The 15,977-nt window shown below is 49.3% G+C and overlaps 1 protein-coding gene across 4 annotated transcripts; it reads right to left on the reverse strand.

The window, feature by feature from the left end:
• Nucleotides 1-883: 883 nt before the first annotated feature.
• On the reverse strand, nt 884-15,328 carry H6PD (hexose-6-phosphate dehydrogenase/glucose 1-dehydrogenase). Of its 4 annotated transcripts, none has more exons than XM_076355997.1 (7): nt 15,283-15,328; nt 14,580-14,678; nt 12,418-12,587; nt 9,997-10,653; nt 8,676-8,793; nt 6,189-6,458; nt 884-5,507 (listed from the first exon to the last, which is right to left on the reverse strand). In XM_076355997.1, exons 4-7 carry the CDS (start codon nt 10,621-10,623, stop codon nt 4,150-4,152), a joined length of 2,373 nt encoding a protein of 790 aa, XP_076212112.1. In that variant the 5' UTR covers nt 10,624-10,653; nt 12,418-12,587; nt 14,580-14,678; nt 15,283-15,328; the 3' UTR covers nt 884-4,149. The 4 variants fall into 4 exon arrangements, with proteins under 4 accessions (XP_076212112.1, XP_076212111.1, XP_076212113.1 ...); XM_076355996.1 differs by lacking the exon at nt 15,283-15,328 and adding an exon at nt 15,163-15,240; XM_076355998.1 differs by lacking the exon at nt 15,283-15,328 and adding an exon at nt 11,807-12,001 and having other exon boundaries at nt 14,580-14,904.
• Nucleotides 15,329-15,977: the final 649 nt, after the last annotated feature.

Here is a 15,977-nt window from a genome sequence, read left to right on the forward strand (position 1 = left end):
TGGCGATTTCAGGACCCTGTATAGTATTGGGTGATTCCATCTTCTCACCTTAAAAGGGCTTTGGCTGTTCCGCTGTTCTGAAGAGTCCTGGCCTTGTTTGGAGGATACACAAAAAAAGAGAGAGCGAACGTTTAAGACTGCTGGTTTCACACTACAGAAAATTCAATATTGTCCTTTTTGTACAACTAGAATGTTAGAACTTCACTCGCCAAGAGGACAGGGAAAAAACCCAGAATGACCACCAATCTTTGAAAGAAATTAAAAAGACACTCTTGTTAAAAACTGTTTATTTTTTATAAATATAATTCTCCATTCATTACACAACATGAAAGGGATCACAAAACTTACTCATGGAAAAATAAGATTTTACAACTTGATTTATAAAAGTTGAGGTGAAAAATTAATTACTTCCAGTGTTAGTTTCCTGTAAAACATATAAATAATCATACCATTGAATTCTAGGAATGCACTTGCCATTTAAAAAAAAACAAAATTGGTATCAATAATCACTTACGGGAGAAACAGACTATAAGAAGTTACTCCATGGAGTTGCTTTTGCAAAGAAAGGTTAATACAGGCTCTCAGGAAGGTGCACACCTCCTATTAATAGCTTTTGCAAAATAAAAATAGCACTGCTTCCTTGGCCTATAGCCCAGTGGATTTCTACCATTCTTCCTCATCAGATTTGTTGCTCGTTTAACCCTTCTTCCCATCTGCAGTCTCTCTCTTGCCAGTCACAAATTTTATATATTTTAAAATATTTGTTTTTCATTTGGCAAATGCTAAGTATTAAAGAGTTTAACAGGAATGTCTGTGTAAAAAAAAAAAAAAAAGTTCTAAAAAAACCCCAAACAACCCAGACAGCTATGTTCACCGAGGAAAACCTGTGTAAGCTTTTACTGGATTTTAATAAAATCTCGGATTAATTTTGGGGTGACCCACTAGAGACTTTGCAAATGAACTCTATTTTCAGCTGGAAAGAACAGCCACTATCTGGGAAAAAATCACATGCTTATTTAAAAATGCAAATAAACCTCTCTAAAATCAGTGTTTATTTCAAAGGGTGCCAGACAAATATTAACAAGAAAGTGTGCAGAAATAAGAAAACAACAATGCCACAGTCATCTGTAAAGTAGTAATAAATTGTCATTCATAACAATATATTTATTCTCACATAGGTCAATTTTTCATTAAAACTTGTTCCCCAACACCAAATACAAAAGAACTGGACTGAAGTTAACATGGCTATTTTTGTTTAAAAACAAAAAATGATGTTTGAATTTATGGACATACCAGACCTAAAACATCTTCCTCTTGCACAGCTGTTTCAGCCACTGTGGTATATTTTGGAGCCAGTGTTTGCTAGCACTCATCTATGAAGAGAGTTATTCCAGAAGACTTATTCCAGTTAACTCCTAGGCGTATGCTCTTATTCCAGACTCCACTGTCAGCACATCCACTTGACAAGCAAGTCCTGCAGAAAGGAACCTGCAGTGCTCGCCTTCCTCCCGCTTTTCTATGCTACTCTCCTCCCCTGTGATTTATTTTCACCCTTTGGTGTTTGTGCTGGTAGTTAAGCCTGCCTGTAACCACGAAACAGGCAGGAGCAAACTTATTCACGAGCACCCACAAAAGATGGATAACCAGCCATCCCGGCTGTCAAACCAGACCAGTTAAAACGCATTTCTGCGTTTGAGCTTTTGAGAAAGCTACACCGCCACAACTCCCCTCCTTTCCCATGCAAAAGCAAAGTGATGCACATCAGTGCAACCCAGCTCAGCTTAGTCAAATACAGTATGTAAAATGCAGCTTTTCTGGACCATCTGCAAGGTGGGGGAGGGTGTCTGCCAGAAATCACAGCCAGTCCCTGAGAATTTGGCATTTTCCTGCTGCACATAGCTTCTGCCAGGTTATGTTCTCCCTGGCTCTGTTTGCCTACTCTTTTGACAAGTAACAGGCTCTCTAGAGCTTGCTCAGTGCACTTTTGTCTGTGCAATTAGCAGAGGACAACAATTCTGATTTCTGCATTAAGATGCAGAAATTATACTGAAAGGCAACAACTCCTGGGAACCTGGGAGCACAGGCTGTATAGACCTGCCCAGCTTGCTTCATGTGCTATCAGACCGTAGCACCTACTCCTACCTGGATTTGCATCTTCATCATTAGGATTCAGCAGATCCCTGTGCTGGGAAGGCTTTGAAGCCAATGCCTATCGCCCAGCTTTCTAAAGCAAAGGCTCCTTCCTCCCCTACACTGCAGACTTTCAGGTCCCTAAGGGGTCACCAGACTCCCAGGTCCAACTCCTGAGGATCCTGTTTTTCCCTTGTGAGGCTCCAGAGCTGTGAAGGGTGGCCAAGCCTGGCACAGCCTCAGACCAGCCCTGCTGAAAGAACGGCACACAATTTACTGCTGCTGCTCGGGGTCGGGGCGCCATCTCCTGTCGGCATCGGGGCCCCTGCCGAGCCCTGTCACCTCAGACCCCGCCATCTCCACCCGGTCACCCCCACACAGCTAATTCTCTGCAGAAACAGGGCCAGCATTCACAGGAAGAAGAGAGAAATCCCCTCAGAAGTAGCCTCCGCTCCTACGCGGACTCCTCCCTGCTGGCAGCCAGTACCACATCCACGTTCCAGCTTCCTGCAGTGGGTCTGTCCCATCCTGGTGCCACCCCGGGTGAGTGGGTTTGTCTCTAGCCTCCACATGGACCATCAGCCCAGATTCTCCCACCTTGTGCTGTCTTGATTTCCTTACCAAAAGCTGCACTCTGGTGCGCTGTGGTAGATTACCCGTTAGAGAAGATCACGGAGCATTTGGGGATATCATGAAAGCAGAGAGACACCCATTGTGCATGGCAGCATTCTGGGAAGGTGAAAATTAGGAAGGGGAGAGTGGGGTCTCTAAGTAGGACTAGATGTCTCCAACCTTTCCTGTGAGCAACGGCACTATATATTTCTATAACCACTTAATGTTGTCTGTCAACACAGAGATGCAATTTGCTAGTTCCGTGTGCCCAAGAGATAATGTACAGAGAAAATTCCCTCCCCTTCTAAGTTGGTGTCCTTGAGCTCAAACCCCACCACCACCATCCGCAAACACTCTAACTACCTTAACATGTGCTGTAATGACAGATACATTGATAGTTTATAAAGCTGCCTCGTGTAGAAATTTTATAAGCCACTGAATGACACTGCAAGCTTCAATTCTAAGGACAGAGAAAAGTTCCTTTCAGAGAATGAGACAAAGACAGAGAAAGACAATTAAAGAAAACATTTCTTTGCTAGCTAAACCCAAACGCCTCCTCTGAACACCAAGCTTTTCCCTCAATAATTATTGCACTGCAGGCAAATAACAGCTCTGTGAACTGCCATATTCCTCACCCTGTCCCCATTATTCTAACAGCCTAAAAAGCAACGTGTCTTCCTTCTCCATCCCCCATGGTATCAGCTATCCACTTAATGAAAGCAGCAAATGACTGCTTATAAACTCAGCCTCTGCTGCTGGGCAATTTGCAAAGACTCAGGACTGCAGCGAGCTCACAAATCAGTGTCAGCATTTAGGGGCCACATGGCACAAAAGCAAATGGGTGTCTATGCTTCCAGGAGAGCACAGCCATAGTCGGTGGCTGGCTGACACCAAGATGGCCTCCACATACAAGACTACAGATCCATGTGCACAGAATCATCATTTTACTGAGACAACGACTCTGTCCCAGCCAGACTGAGCAGGGCAGAGGATGAGCATGTTATTACTGTCTTCTAGCCTCAGAATTAAAAAAAAAAAAAAAGTAAAATTTGGCCAGGTACTTAATTTAACAAGTCTCCCGTAGTGCCTGCGAGGTAGTTAAATGCTAATAACAAAGGCCTGACAGGGAAAACTGAGGCACTTGAAGGTGAGGTAATTTGTCCAAAGTCAGGGTCAGAATCCCTAGCAGAGCCAGAAATGCTGCACTGGGCTCTTGGCTCCTAGTTAGCTCTGAACACTGAGCCGAGCTCCTTTCCGGGCTCAAATGTCAGAGGCACTGCAGGCCACGGATTTCCCAGAAGGTTAGAGATGAAGCTGCTGCTGGCAACAGAAAAACATGGACATTGTGTAGGAAAATCCAGGCTGTAAGGGCCACGCAGACAAGGGAGGAGGGACACTGTGAAGGCATCACCCAAGCAGAGCTTCATAATCCACATACCACACCAGCTGGCCAGAGCTGGGGCTGACACCCGAGATAGGCCATTTCCTTGGCTCATGGCCCACTCTGCTGAGCAGGGTGGTGATGTTGTGCTTACCCTTCCCCAAAACCAGGACAAACACCTGCCTGGCCTTGTTGATGACGGGTAGGCTAAGGCTCATCCTTTGGTGAGGTTTGACAGGGCTTTCAGTCAGCACCACAGTCTGAGCCCCTTCCAAGCCATTTTCAGACTGGGGGAAGAGTGAGGCGGTGTGCCCATCAGTGCCCACCCCCAGCAGCACCAGGTCAAAGCTGGCATTGGCCACCAGGGCCATGATCTCCTTGGCATACAGCTCCGTGCCTCTGTCCTCTTCCACACAGAGCCGCTGGTTCAGGTGCACAGGCATGGGGTGGACGTTGAAGTAGGGCACCCTAACATTCTGGAGGAGGTGGTTGTGCAAGCTGAAGAAGTTGGACTCGGTGTCACTGAGAGGGACACAACGTTCATCTACCAGCCAGATGTGGGTGTGCTTCCACGGGAAGGCATAATGGTGTCTTGCCAGCTGCTGGAATAGGACCACTGGGCTTGAGCCACCTGAGAGGGCCAGGTGGAACTGCCCAGAGTGTGCCACAGTCCTGCTTGCTGTCTTCTCAATGTCAGAAGCCAGCTGGGAAATCAGGTCCTCAGACCATGCTGAGACCAGGGGACTTTGCCGAAATTTGGACTGGATTGTCCTGTACTCACTTGGCATCAGCCCGTTGGGGTTCAGCAGTTCCACTGGCTCTGCCAGTGTGAATGCCACTTCCCCACTCACCATTTCAAAGTCTAAGAGGTCCTGGTTCTCCACGCCCCCAGGGTAGAGGCGCAGGGGCTGGTGGGAAATGCTATCCAGCAGTGGTGTCCAGAATCCCCAGGAGGCCAACAGGTTCTCAGTGGTAATGAAGAAGTCCTTCCTGCCATGGTAGATGTTGGAGATGAGGACAGAATACGCATCTCTCTCTTTTACAGGGCTGTACACATAGTAATCAGACAATGGTTGTCCAAAAATGTGCAGGTCTGACTGACCTACTGCTTCTCTCCAACTGCCTTCTGGCATGACAGGCCTGAAAAGGTTCCTGCTCACAAGCACTGCGGGGGTCTTGAGTGCGCCATGCCCAATGTAGAAGATGATCTGCTTGGCTTTACATTGGCTGTGCCCTGCATCTCTCAGAGTCTCGCTCTGAGTGCAGTAGGCCCGGTTCTTGAAGAGAACACGGACATAACCTACCCGTTCATCCAGAGCTTTCCCAGAAGTGAGGAGGAAAGGGACCCCTTCCCAACGCAGGCTGTCGCTGTGAATCAGCACACCTGAAATGACAGTGATCTCAGCTACCAAATTAAACCTGAACTGCAAGCAGATTTGAGGGGATCTCTATCACCTACCCACCATTCTCCTTCCTTAGCTCCCAGAAATCTTGGCATCCACTGTGTCTCTTGCTCCACATTCAGCCCTTTCATGACACCACTGGACTAACTGCTCCAGCTACCTTGCTGTGCTTCCTCCCAGGTATCCTACTTGATTAGCCTCCTTTCATCTTGCAGGAAACCAGTTTCTGAGCATGAATATCATTCAGACAAAATCTTTAATGTTCAGAAGACACAGCATGGCCAGAGATGGCCTTGTGGTCTACTAGTCACAGAGAACTGCCAATGCTTTACCCCTCAGATGCAGAGAGCAACTCGACTTTATGAAAAGGCAAAGGAGTTTGCAGGCCACTTCTAAAAATAACGCAGAGATCTTATCAAGAATAATGGGACTTAGCTCTTGTGCAATGCTTCCCATTCACTGGATCATTAGTTAACTAACATGACAACAGTATTATCTTGTTACAGCTCCCAGTTACCATGCCAGTGGATGCCTGGAGACATCCCCGTGTCAGCAGTGAGGTCCAGGGTCACGGAGCTGGTATCAGCATGCAAGGACTCACATCTCCTGCTCTCCTCAGCTCTAGGCTACTCCCCTCTCCAGGGCCCAAACCAAACTCTCACCTGCAAAGGTTGGTGTTGTGCTGATGTAGTCTTGTGCCTTCTGCAGTTCCTCCTGCACTTGGCTGGCATATGCCTGATACTGACCCAACACGGCACTGTTTTTCTCCAGGCCCCGCAAGGACTGGAAGGCCTGCAGCTTGCGCTGCAAAACCTCTTCGGCGCTGCTCACGTTGGCTGGGAGCTCCATGGTGAGGAACATCAGGGCCTCCGTGAGGTGGTTCTGCAGCACGTCCCGGATGACTCCATACTGCTCATAGAAGCTGGTGCGGCCTGAGGACAAAGGGGAGGTAAGATGCTGGTAAACTGATGTGGTTTTCTTGCAGCCTTGCCCTCTGCATGTATAATGTGTATGCCAAGGAGAACAAAGAGCAAAAGCCCTAATTGGTTTGCACCAAGCTCCTCTTCTCCTGGCCCAACAATTAACTTGAAGCTCAGAGAAGTTGTGAATGTCCCATCACTAGATGTGTTCAAGGTCTGGCTGGACAGGGCTTTGAGCAACCTGACCTAGTGAAAGATGTCCCTGCCCATGGCAGGGCAGTTGGACTGGATGATCTTCAAAGGTCCCTTTCAACCCAAACCACTCTACTATTCTATGATTCTAAGCCTTTCCTCTCCCTCCAGAGGGGCTTCCAAAATGTCTCTGCTACTAAAATAAAGATAAAAGGTTCCCACGGGACTGCCTGTCCTCCACAGAGCCAGACATAATCCTCCTTTTGGGTGCTTACAGAGCCTAAACCCAGCAGGAATAATGCTCTTACCTGATACTTTCCAAGTGCACAGAGCAGAAGGCAGCTTTGCTTTCTTGGACTGCCTGTACTTTCAGAAGCTGCAGTCAAGTGACTGGCAGCAATATCCAGCTCCAACCTCCCGCATACAGCATGATGCAGGGCCCCTGTATAACCCTCACCCTGACACTCCTGTCCCACAGGTCACAGCACCTGGGCCTGGGACTCCACACAACATGCAGTTCTATGCAAAAGCTTTGACAGAGTAGCTGGAAAGCGGGGTCAGAGCAGGGACCCCAGCAGCTCTATAGCTACACAGCAGGTCCACAGAACAGCTGAAGCTGGGCCCTGGCAATGAGCACTGCTCTTCACTGCACCTTTTCCCCTGGTTTTCATGTTCTCAGAAGGCTCTGAGCCATGCCCTTGAGAGACAAAATTTCATGCACAAAGCCCTGCTTCTCTTTCCCTGCCTGACTTCTCATGCAGGTGGGAACAAGGGTAGAAGGACAATGCATTTATAAAGAAAGTGACTCAAACAGATGCCTTTCTGTAGTGCATCAGCAGCAGGCTGCACACTGCAGACTACATCACAGCCATAGGCTTCCCCTATCGATTGATACATTTATCTCCCTTGCTCTAATCCAAAGGCACATTCATTAACGTAATCAATGCTGCAGACTTGCTGGGAGCCAGGCTGCCAGCTGAAGCCGCACAGGGGAAAAAAGACATCAAATGAAAAATTACAAAGTTGTTCAGAGCAGGGAGGGTACAGGGTGTAGCTGGGGCTACGCACAGACAACACTGTTCTCCCTGAATCTCTGTAGTGCATCCCTCTACCACAAACAGGGCCAGGTGAGGTCTAGGCTGCCAAACCAAAGATTACTCCAGGTTTGATAAAGTTGCATTAATTGAGTTTGTGGTGGCTGAGGAAGGAAGGGAGGGAGGAGGAAGACAGAAGAGGAAGTAAAGCGAGTGGAGAAGCAATCCTGATGTTGCAGAACTGAGGGCGCCTGACATCCCAAGAAGTGCTGCGGGTGGCAGTCCAGCCCAGAGTGCTTTATGCTGAGCACTGCAGAGCAGATGCTGCAGCATTGCAGGGAGGGATTGCAGCCGTGTCCTTCAGCAAGAGTCCCATGCTAGCAACTCTGGACTTGGATTTTCTCTCTGCAATGCTTTTTCTTACTACAGAGAGGGAGGGAAAGAAACAGGCAGACACAGACTGACCTAGGTACCTGGACTGACACCAACTAGCCGATATGAGTACCATCCAGGCAAAAGATGTGAGAGCATCTTCCAAAGAATAGTGCAAATGTATATTCAGTGTGAGCTTGGTAGCTAACAGGACAGGAATACAAAAGCTTTGTTGTTACAACCACCAGATTATTGCAGCACTGAACTGAAGTGGCCTTAGATTGCATCAATTCCAAATCCAGTGCCTTTCACCAAGATTTGGGATAGAAAGGTAGGTGCAATGCCCCCAAAGCTCGGCAGCAGAAAAAGGTGGGGGATTCTGCCCCTGCTCCCAGCTGAACTACAATGTGAATCTTTTCTTGGAAGCAGCAACACTACCTGGAAGTGAGTCAGTCCCTAGCATAGGAAGTATAAGACAGTCCCTCTCTATTTCCAGGGACCAACGTATCATTCATCTGCTTTTTTGTTTCTGCACCAGCACTACCTCAAGGGCCACTTTCACATAATTAATGAACCTGCCAGTTGTCCTTCTCACTCATTCACCCTAGCTCTGCACACTCGCCTCACCAACCTTTAGCATCCACAGTCTCTTTCAAGACAATCTCCACTCTTTCCACATGATGTCGGTTCCAAACTGGATCCAGAAACTGTCGGTTCTGATCTCGAAAAGGCAGGATATGGGCTACGGCCTGTGAAGGGAAAAATCAGAGACCCAACAAAAACTCACCAGATTTCCACAGTATCTCTGCCTCACTGCCTCATCCAGCACTGGGATGTGGTCTGCTCTGGAGTGCCAGCAGACATGTCACACAGCAGAAAGCAGAGTGGGTCAGAGAAGAGAAAATCAGCAAGACAGCCTGCAGCGATGCACAATGGGGTCTCCAATGACTGTACAGAGCAGACATTAAAGGTCTTTCTGAGGCATTTTGAGGTTTCATGTGAAAAAGGCTGAACTCCAAACTGCAAGGCACTCAGCTTATATCCATCAAAGGACAAAGGGCTGAGTCAGACCATCCTGGGACTAACGTACAGTTCCAAAGTGCTGAAATACATCAGATCAGATGCTTACACCACTAAAGCCATCTGCTCTTTTGGGGAGAAAAAAAAGAAAAAAAAAAAAAGAGAAGTCGTCTCCCCTCTTAGTAGAGATGCTCTCCTTGCAGCTGGACATGCAACCTTCTGAGTAAAATCTGGCCACAGAGCCATGGCTGGAACAGGCTACTTTCAAAATGTGGCATCACATTCCTCTAAAACAACAATGGCATGTCCTTGAACACGTTCCCTCTGGGACAACGCAGCTCCACATCCTGAGCTGTCCCTGCAGCAGCCAGTCCTCCATGCCCTGAGTGGAGCACAGGGTAGGGAGAAACCTTCTCCTAAGCATCCCGCAAAACTAACATCCCATCAGCTCCATATCATATCAAATTTAAAACTGCTTCTAGAAGCCATGGCTAAGCAGAGAGGCCTGTGTGTATTGAGATGGGAGAACTGTGAGAGGGAAAGGGCGTTGCTTGTTCAGTGAAATCAAAGCCCTGACCTTGGTGAGAAGACCAGATGAAGTCTGCATCTCTCCTTCACGCACACACACAGTTCTCCCCTACACCCTGGCTTCCCTCTGGAGAGGGGACCCTCATCACTCTAATGGGAGAAAGCCCTGCTTTGGTCTGCACGTTCCCTCTGCTCTGTAAGAGGATGGACAGCAGCACAGTACAGGACAAGAATAACAGTGCAGGACTCCATAAGCAAATGGAGTCTTGGGAGCACACGCAGTGGCTCTGCCTGAATTTGAGAGGGGAACAACACTCTCACTAGATGCAGAGCTGACATCCGACACTCTCCCAGCCGCTAAGTCCCTCAACCTGGCAGGGGGCTGCGCATTGCAAGCTGCTCACCTGTTTGCCAAGGTAGTGGTCCACCCGGTACATCTCCTCTTCCCTGAAGAAGCTTGTCAGCTCTGCAGCCAGCTGCTGGGCTGATTCCAGGTCATGGCCAAAAGGTTTCTCCAGCACCACACGCAACCAGGCTCCTGGAGGTGGTCTGCAGCTGCTGTTGATGTGGCGGGCAATCTCTGTGTAGGCAAATGGTGGTACTGAGAAGTAGAAGATCCTTCCAGCCTCCTTCAGCCCCTCCTGGCGAAGCAGCGTTTCAATCTCTCTGTTCAGCACAGTGTAGTTTTCGGCAGTCTTCAGCTGGTGGTATTGGCTCAGCTTCAGGAACTGGTCCTTGAGCAAAGCACACCTGTTGGGAGATTCATCTGGGGGACAGGCCAGCTTCTTCAGCACATCAAACATCAGCCTCTGCCCTGGCTCCAGAGCTGTCAGTGCAGCCCCATGGAAAGTGAAGCTGTGGCCACTGCTCACTTGGTCCATGTAGAGTTGGAATAGACCCTGCCACAAGTATTTCTTGGCCAAATCACCGGTGGCTCCCAGCAAGACCACTGAGATGTGGCCCTGGGAGACTTCAGCCAGTGACGGCAAGGCTCCCATGAACAACGCTGTAAACAGGACTCTTCTCAGCATCTTGGGAGACAAGAGGTAGACCCAGGAACACTAGAGGACAGGATTAAAAAAGAAAATCTGTCAATCCATGTTATAACACTGCAAAACACAATGCAAGGTACCTGCTTTCCCATGGCTGAAGAGCCAGGGACTTCTGCCTGGATCCTCTACCCAACAGTCTCTCCTCCCCTCCATGATTTGAATCATGGTAGTAACTGGGGCTCTTGAAAAAACTGCAGCCTCCTTATGCAAACCAAGAAGTGGAAGACAGCGTGTGCCTAAGGTCTTTCGATAGCATAAGCATTGTTCCCACAGCTGAGTTAATGAGGGGGCATCAATGCCTTTAGACTGTGAAACTGAAATCCAGTTTAATACAAATTTCAGAGCTAGCTACAAATGAACACATGTGCCTGCAAATTAAGTACTGCTTTCAACAACCTCCTGTTTGGGACTTTGCTCAAATGGTATTCTGCTGTCTTGGCATTGCTTCATGTCAATATTGTCACAGCAGCTCAGAGACAAGCACGACCCCTGGCAGTTCCAGTACACAGGCTCTTCTTTAATACACTGCACTTTAATGACTCATGTGCACCACCACTCTCATGAACAGAGCTGAATTAGGTTCTAATGAGCTACCGGGAGACAAACGGTCTGATAAAACAACACAGGGGAAGAAGAAGTTTAGTCCTTAAAACTAAGTCTAGACATGAGCCAGTTTAGATGCTGCCTCGTGATGGCTGTGTATGCAGCCAGGAGACAATGTAGGGTTTGTGTTCTGCCTACTGCAACTTTCCATCACTGAAGAGTGCATGTCAGCACCCGTTCTGGCCTTCTCCACTCAGTACCCATTCAAACCACTGCAGCCAGTAACAGCTGGCTTCCCTGACCAAAAAGCCCCTTTGCTCGTTCTTATTTATCCCTGTTTCTCCAATCCAAAATAAAGTTGTTTTTAAGAGACATTTAGTTCTTATACCTAGAAACACAGCAATGACTTTACACCTCAAGAGAGAGAATCCGGAACAAGTGAATAAACCATTGTGCTGTTCTCATTACATCAAGTATTATATCAGAAGCTCTTAACACTGGCTATCTCATTCTCTTAATTCCATTTTCTGAAGTTGCGTTTAGTTAGAACATAGCCTTCACAGCACACAAGATAATTAACTTCTTTAAAAACTTTTGGTTCTGGGCAATGAATTTATACCTTTTAATTTTACCTGTGTAGGAAAACCAGCCATTTCTTGACAGTAAGAGAAAAAGTACATGGCTTTTTTATGCTGGTGCAGTTGCAGTCTCACTAGGCTTTGCACTGGCATGATTACACCATTTTAAAATCGCAGTTTCATGACCACACAACTGAGAAATGGATCTTGGGTATGAGAATGAACATCTTAGCCTTCTGCGGGCAGAGACAAGACAGAAAAGTGTCTCATCAGATTCATACATTCACAGTCAGCTAGAAAACCTATCACTAGCTCCGTTGCTCCAGTTACAGCTGTACATATGCCCTAGGACCAAAAGCTATTAGCTTTTACCTGCCCAGACTTACTCAGGATTGTTTTTCCTAGCCTAGAGCAAAAGGCCTGGTCCTTGCTCCCCTTGAATGGCAGAGGGATGAAACACAGATATTGTCCTAGCTCTTGACTGGCTCTCCCCCTGGAAAGTCACTATTCCATCACTAAATCAACACAGGATTTAAGTCAGCTAAAGGATGAGGATAACTAAATCAAAACAAGGAACTTCTGAATATCTCTCCCTATCTGCAGCTTGAACTGGTCTTTATAAATCTCATGTTTCTCTCCCCAGCAGACTCACCTGAGTAATACAGGAGCTTTACAGAGACTGCAGTGGCAGAAGTAACTGGAGACTTGTCTTCTTCGCAGCCCCTCCAGAGCGCAGATCTCTCTTCCCCGTGACTGAGTGCACAGCAGACTGACTGATCAACGGTCAAGTAAGCAAGTAAGATAAGGCAGGTTTTTCCATTTCTGGTAAATGGGAGGAAAGACCCAATTACAGCAGAGAAAAAATGAACGTGCCTGCACCAGCAACGTCCCAGCACATCCCAGCTCTCAGCCCATACACATTGGCTGTGCTAAACCTTTTGGCTGCCGTTTGTGAGCAGGCAAAATGCAGGCATATGTGGCAACTCCTGCTCCCAGAGTGTCTTCCTGACTAACTCCTCTGCTTTGCATGCGAGCTCTGATCGATGCTGAAGGTCTCCAACTGAGACCCTGGTAAGCCTCCCCAGGAGCAGTCCTCCACTCCAACTCTCAGAAGAAAGGGCTTCCCAAGACTACAACCCTGATGCAGTGAGAAGGGGGCAGTTTTAGTGAGCCCCCCCTTGGACAGCAGGACGGCACTTGTGCGATGCTGCTGTGCCTTCTGGGCACCTGGGCTTCCCTCTCAAAGGTCAATTTGCATGCAGACTCCTTGGCTTCTCCTTCCCTGTTTCCTGCATGGAAATCACACAGCAGCTGAGCATCAGTTAGCCGACCACAACTGCAGCCCGCTCTGCTCTGCCACTGTGCAAGGGGACAGCCTCAATGTTCCCGACAGGGCACATCACTCCCTCAAGAGATGGTCCGGTATCCATTGCTCTTCTCCGGAGAGTTTCAACAAGGTATATTGTAGTCTGCAAATCTAACTCATATCAAGTCTCCCCAGCCTTCTGTTGTGACTGCCTCCCTTCTTGCTGTGCTATTTAAGCTCCATGTACCCACTTAAGGAATCCAGCAAATAGTGCTGGCAATTGCAGAGGGGCAGAAGTGTGGCTCCTAAGATTTTGTGTGCAGTACAAATAATTATCATTTTAAGCAGAGGTTTGGTTTTCCTTCCCCCACTATGGGGTTATAACGCAGATGACAAAGTTCCTCAGTGCAGTAAAGTAATATTTACATTTGCTTGAGCAACCTTTATTCCAGGAACCTAGCGAAGTTTGACATACTGCCCGTTGCACCTTGGCAGGCTGCAGTTACTGCAACGCTGTACAGAGACTACAGCTGAAGAGCAGGTACCTACTATGGAATGGGAAGGGTTTGGGTGGGTCAGTCTCTTCCACGTACCCAAGGAAATGAGTGAATTAGCCAAGCAGTTTCCTGGCAGATTCAGCTACACAGTCACATGTATTTCCAAACCAACTGAAAAACAGTTTCACAACACTCCCAATTGCAAAATACTGTGCTACACTGCCCAGAATAAGCACGGTAAACCCAGGGATGTTTGTTTACCGCTTTCATATCAGATAATCACCACTGTTCACATTAAAAAATAAAACTCTCACAATCCCCCAGCCAGCCAGAACCAAGTTACTCATTCAGGCTTCAGGAAAAGACTCCTGGGCCCGATCCATACAAAACACTGTAAGAGCTTAACCCAGCAGTAGTGTAAGACTGTGCATTCCCTTGCACAGTCACTGGAGTTCCAGTTTGACAGGAGCTCATTTCAGGTCTTGTAAGTTCCCCTGCTGCATGGAAAAAATGAAAAAGATCTTTTTTTGTTACTGTTGAACCCCCACTGAAAAATAATTAACAGATGCATGGCCAAATGCAGCGTGGCCTGGGGCTCCTAAAAGGCTATGCACATGTAACACATGAAGGAGAGTTACCGAGATTCTTTGAGAATCAGGAAAAACGTATTGGTCTTCTGCATATGCAAACATTAGAGCAGGAACGACCCCGCCATCAGCTCCTGGAAAGGTCAGAGGCTTAACGTGGAGAGTCACATTAAAAGCAAGCTGAGAGACGCGTGGATTAGTGTTTGGCCTTTCTTGTTAACCATCCAATGCAGCACTGATATACAGCCTCACTCCTAAAAGAAAGCAAGCTCTGGCCCCAGCACGGTGACGGTAGCTCAGTTTCCGAAGGCTTGGAAAAGTAGGAGGACAGGGTTACAGTGAGAAAAATGACTACGGAGCGTAGGCACCATCTCAGCCACACAGACATCAAAACCAAGCGAAGAAACCTCTGAAGTGTGTGTACCTTGCTATTACAGCCAGCCTGCGCCAGAAGAGACCCAAACCTCATCATCCACCTTCCCCAGGCTTGTCCGCTGGCGATTTCCTCCTGGTTTCCCGAGCACTGGGGATGCAGAAAGGACTCGGTGAACGTCCCTCGCCACGGACAGAGGTAAGCGGTACCAGCACGCGTGAGAGGGGCGAGAGGCCGTGCCGAGAAGCACAGCGAGGGGTGTTGGGAAAGCGGTTTCCCTCAGAGGGGGGCGGCAGGACAACGTGCGTTGCACGAGGGGAAGCGGAGCCGGGGCCGGGGCCGGGGCCGGCTCTGCAGCGCCCGCGCACCCCGCTCCCGACAAACGCCTCTGCCCTTCGCCTCTCCGCGCACCGCGGAAACCGCCGCCCGCCCGCCCCGGGCCGCTCCGCCCTGCCCTGCCGGGGGACGGGGCGGCGGGGTAGCGGGCGGACCGGGGAGCCTCCCCCCGTCCCGCCGTCCTCGGCACGGCACGGCACGGCACGGCACGGCACGGCACGGCGCCCGCCCGCCCCGTCCACGCGGCGGGGAGGCCGCCGCACGGTGCTGCACGGCAATGCACGGCAGGGCAACGCACCGCCCGGGAGAAGGCCGCCTTTTCCGTGCTGCCGCACGCAGCCGCGGCGGGGAAAGCCGCGCGAAGAGCCGCCTCCATCTTCCGTCCCCCGACCCGTCCCCGCCACCGCCCCCCACTCACCTCCCTCCCACCCCGGGCCCGCGAGCGGGGCGGTGGCGGCGGCGGCGGCGGCGGCTGCGGGCGGGCCCGACACAGCGCCCCGCCCGCCGGGGCGCTCCTCCCACCGCCGAGAGAGTCTGCGGTTGGCGTCGGCTCTCCGGGCAGCGGCGGTCGGGAGGGGCGAAAATCGCAGGGCTGAGGGGGCTCTGGGGACGCGGGCCCTCCCTCGTGTGGGAGACCCTTGCCCAGCCCCGGCTGAGCACCGTCGCTGTGACTGCGCCCTGGGCACTGAGGCTTGCACCCTTTCGACACCAGGGGGTTGCATCAGGCGTGCCCGCATGGATGGGCGCGTGGTGCGTTCTCTTGTAGCGCATTTGGGCTGGAGAGGTTTGTAATGCACCATTAGACCAAAACCTTTACTGAGGCCAGGATTTCAGTAACCAAAAGAAAGAGTCTCTATTTTCCCCAGATGCATTGGCTGGTCTAATTTATATATATATGTGCATGTGTGTGCACGTGTGTAGGTGTATTTGCCTACGGACCTTGCATTGCTTTGTGTCCTGAAATTATTGTGACTCTAGCATACTACCTTCTAACTACACATGTGCATCCACAACTCCAGTCCTATGTTTTCTAAACAAAGGAAGTACCTTGTGAACCTCCCGGAGTGCATTTCAGTTCGGCTTGACAGTGCTTTTAGACACATCAAGTTTTGG

Source organism: Aptenodytes patagonicus, chromosome 19 (genome assembly GCF_965638725.1).
Source record: "Aptenodytes patagonicus chromosome 19, bAptPat1.pri.cur, whole genome shotgun sequence".
NCBI lineage: Eukaryota > Metazoa > Chordata > Aves > Sphenisciformes > Spheniscidae > Aptenodytes > Aptenodytes patagonicus.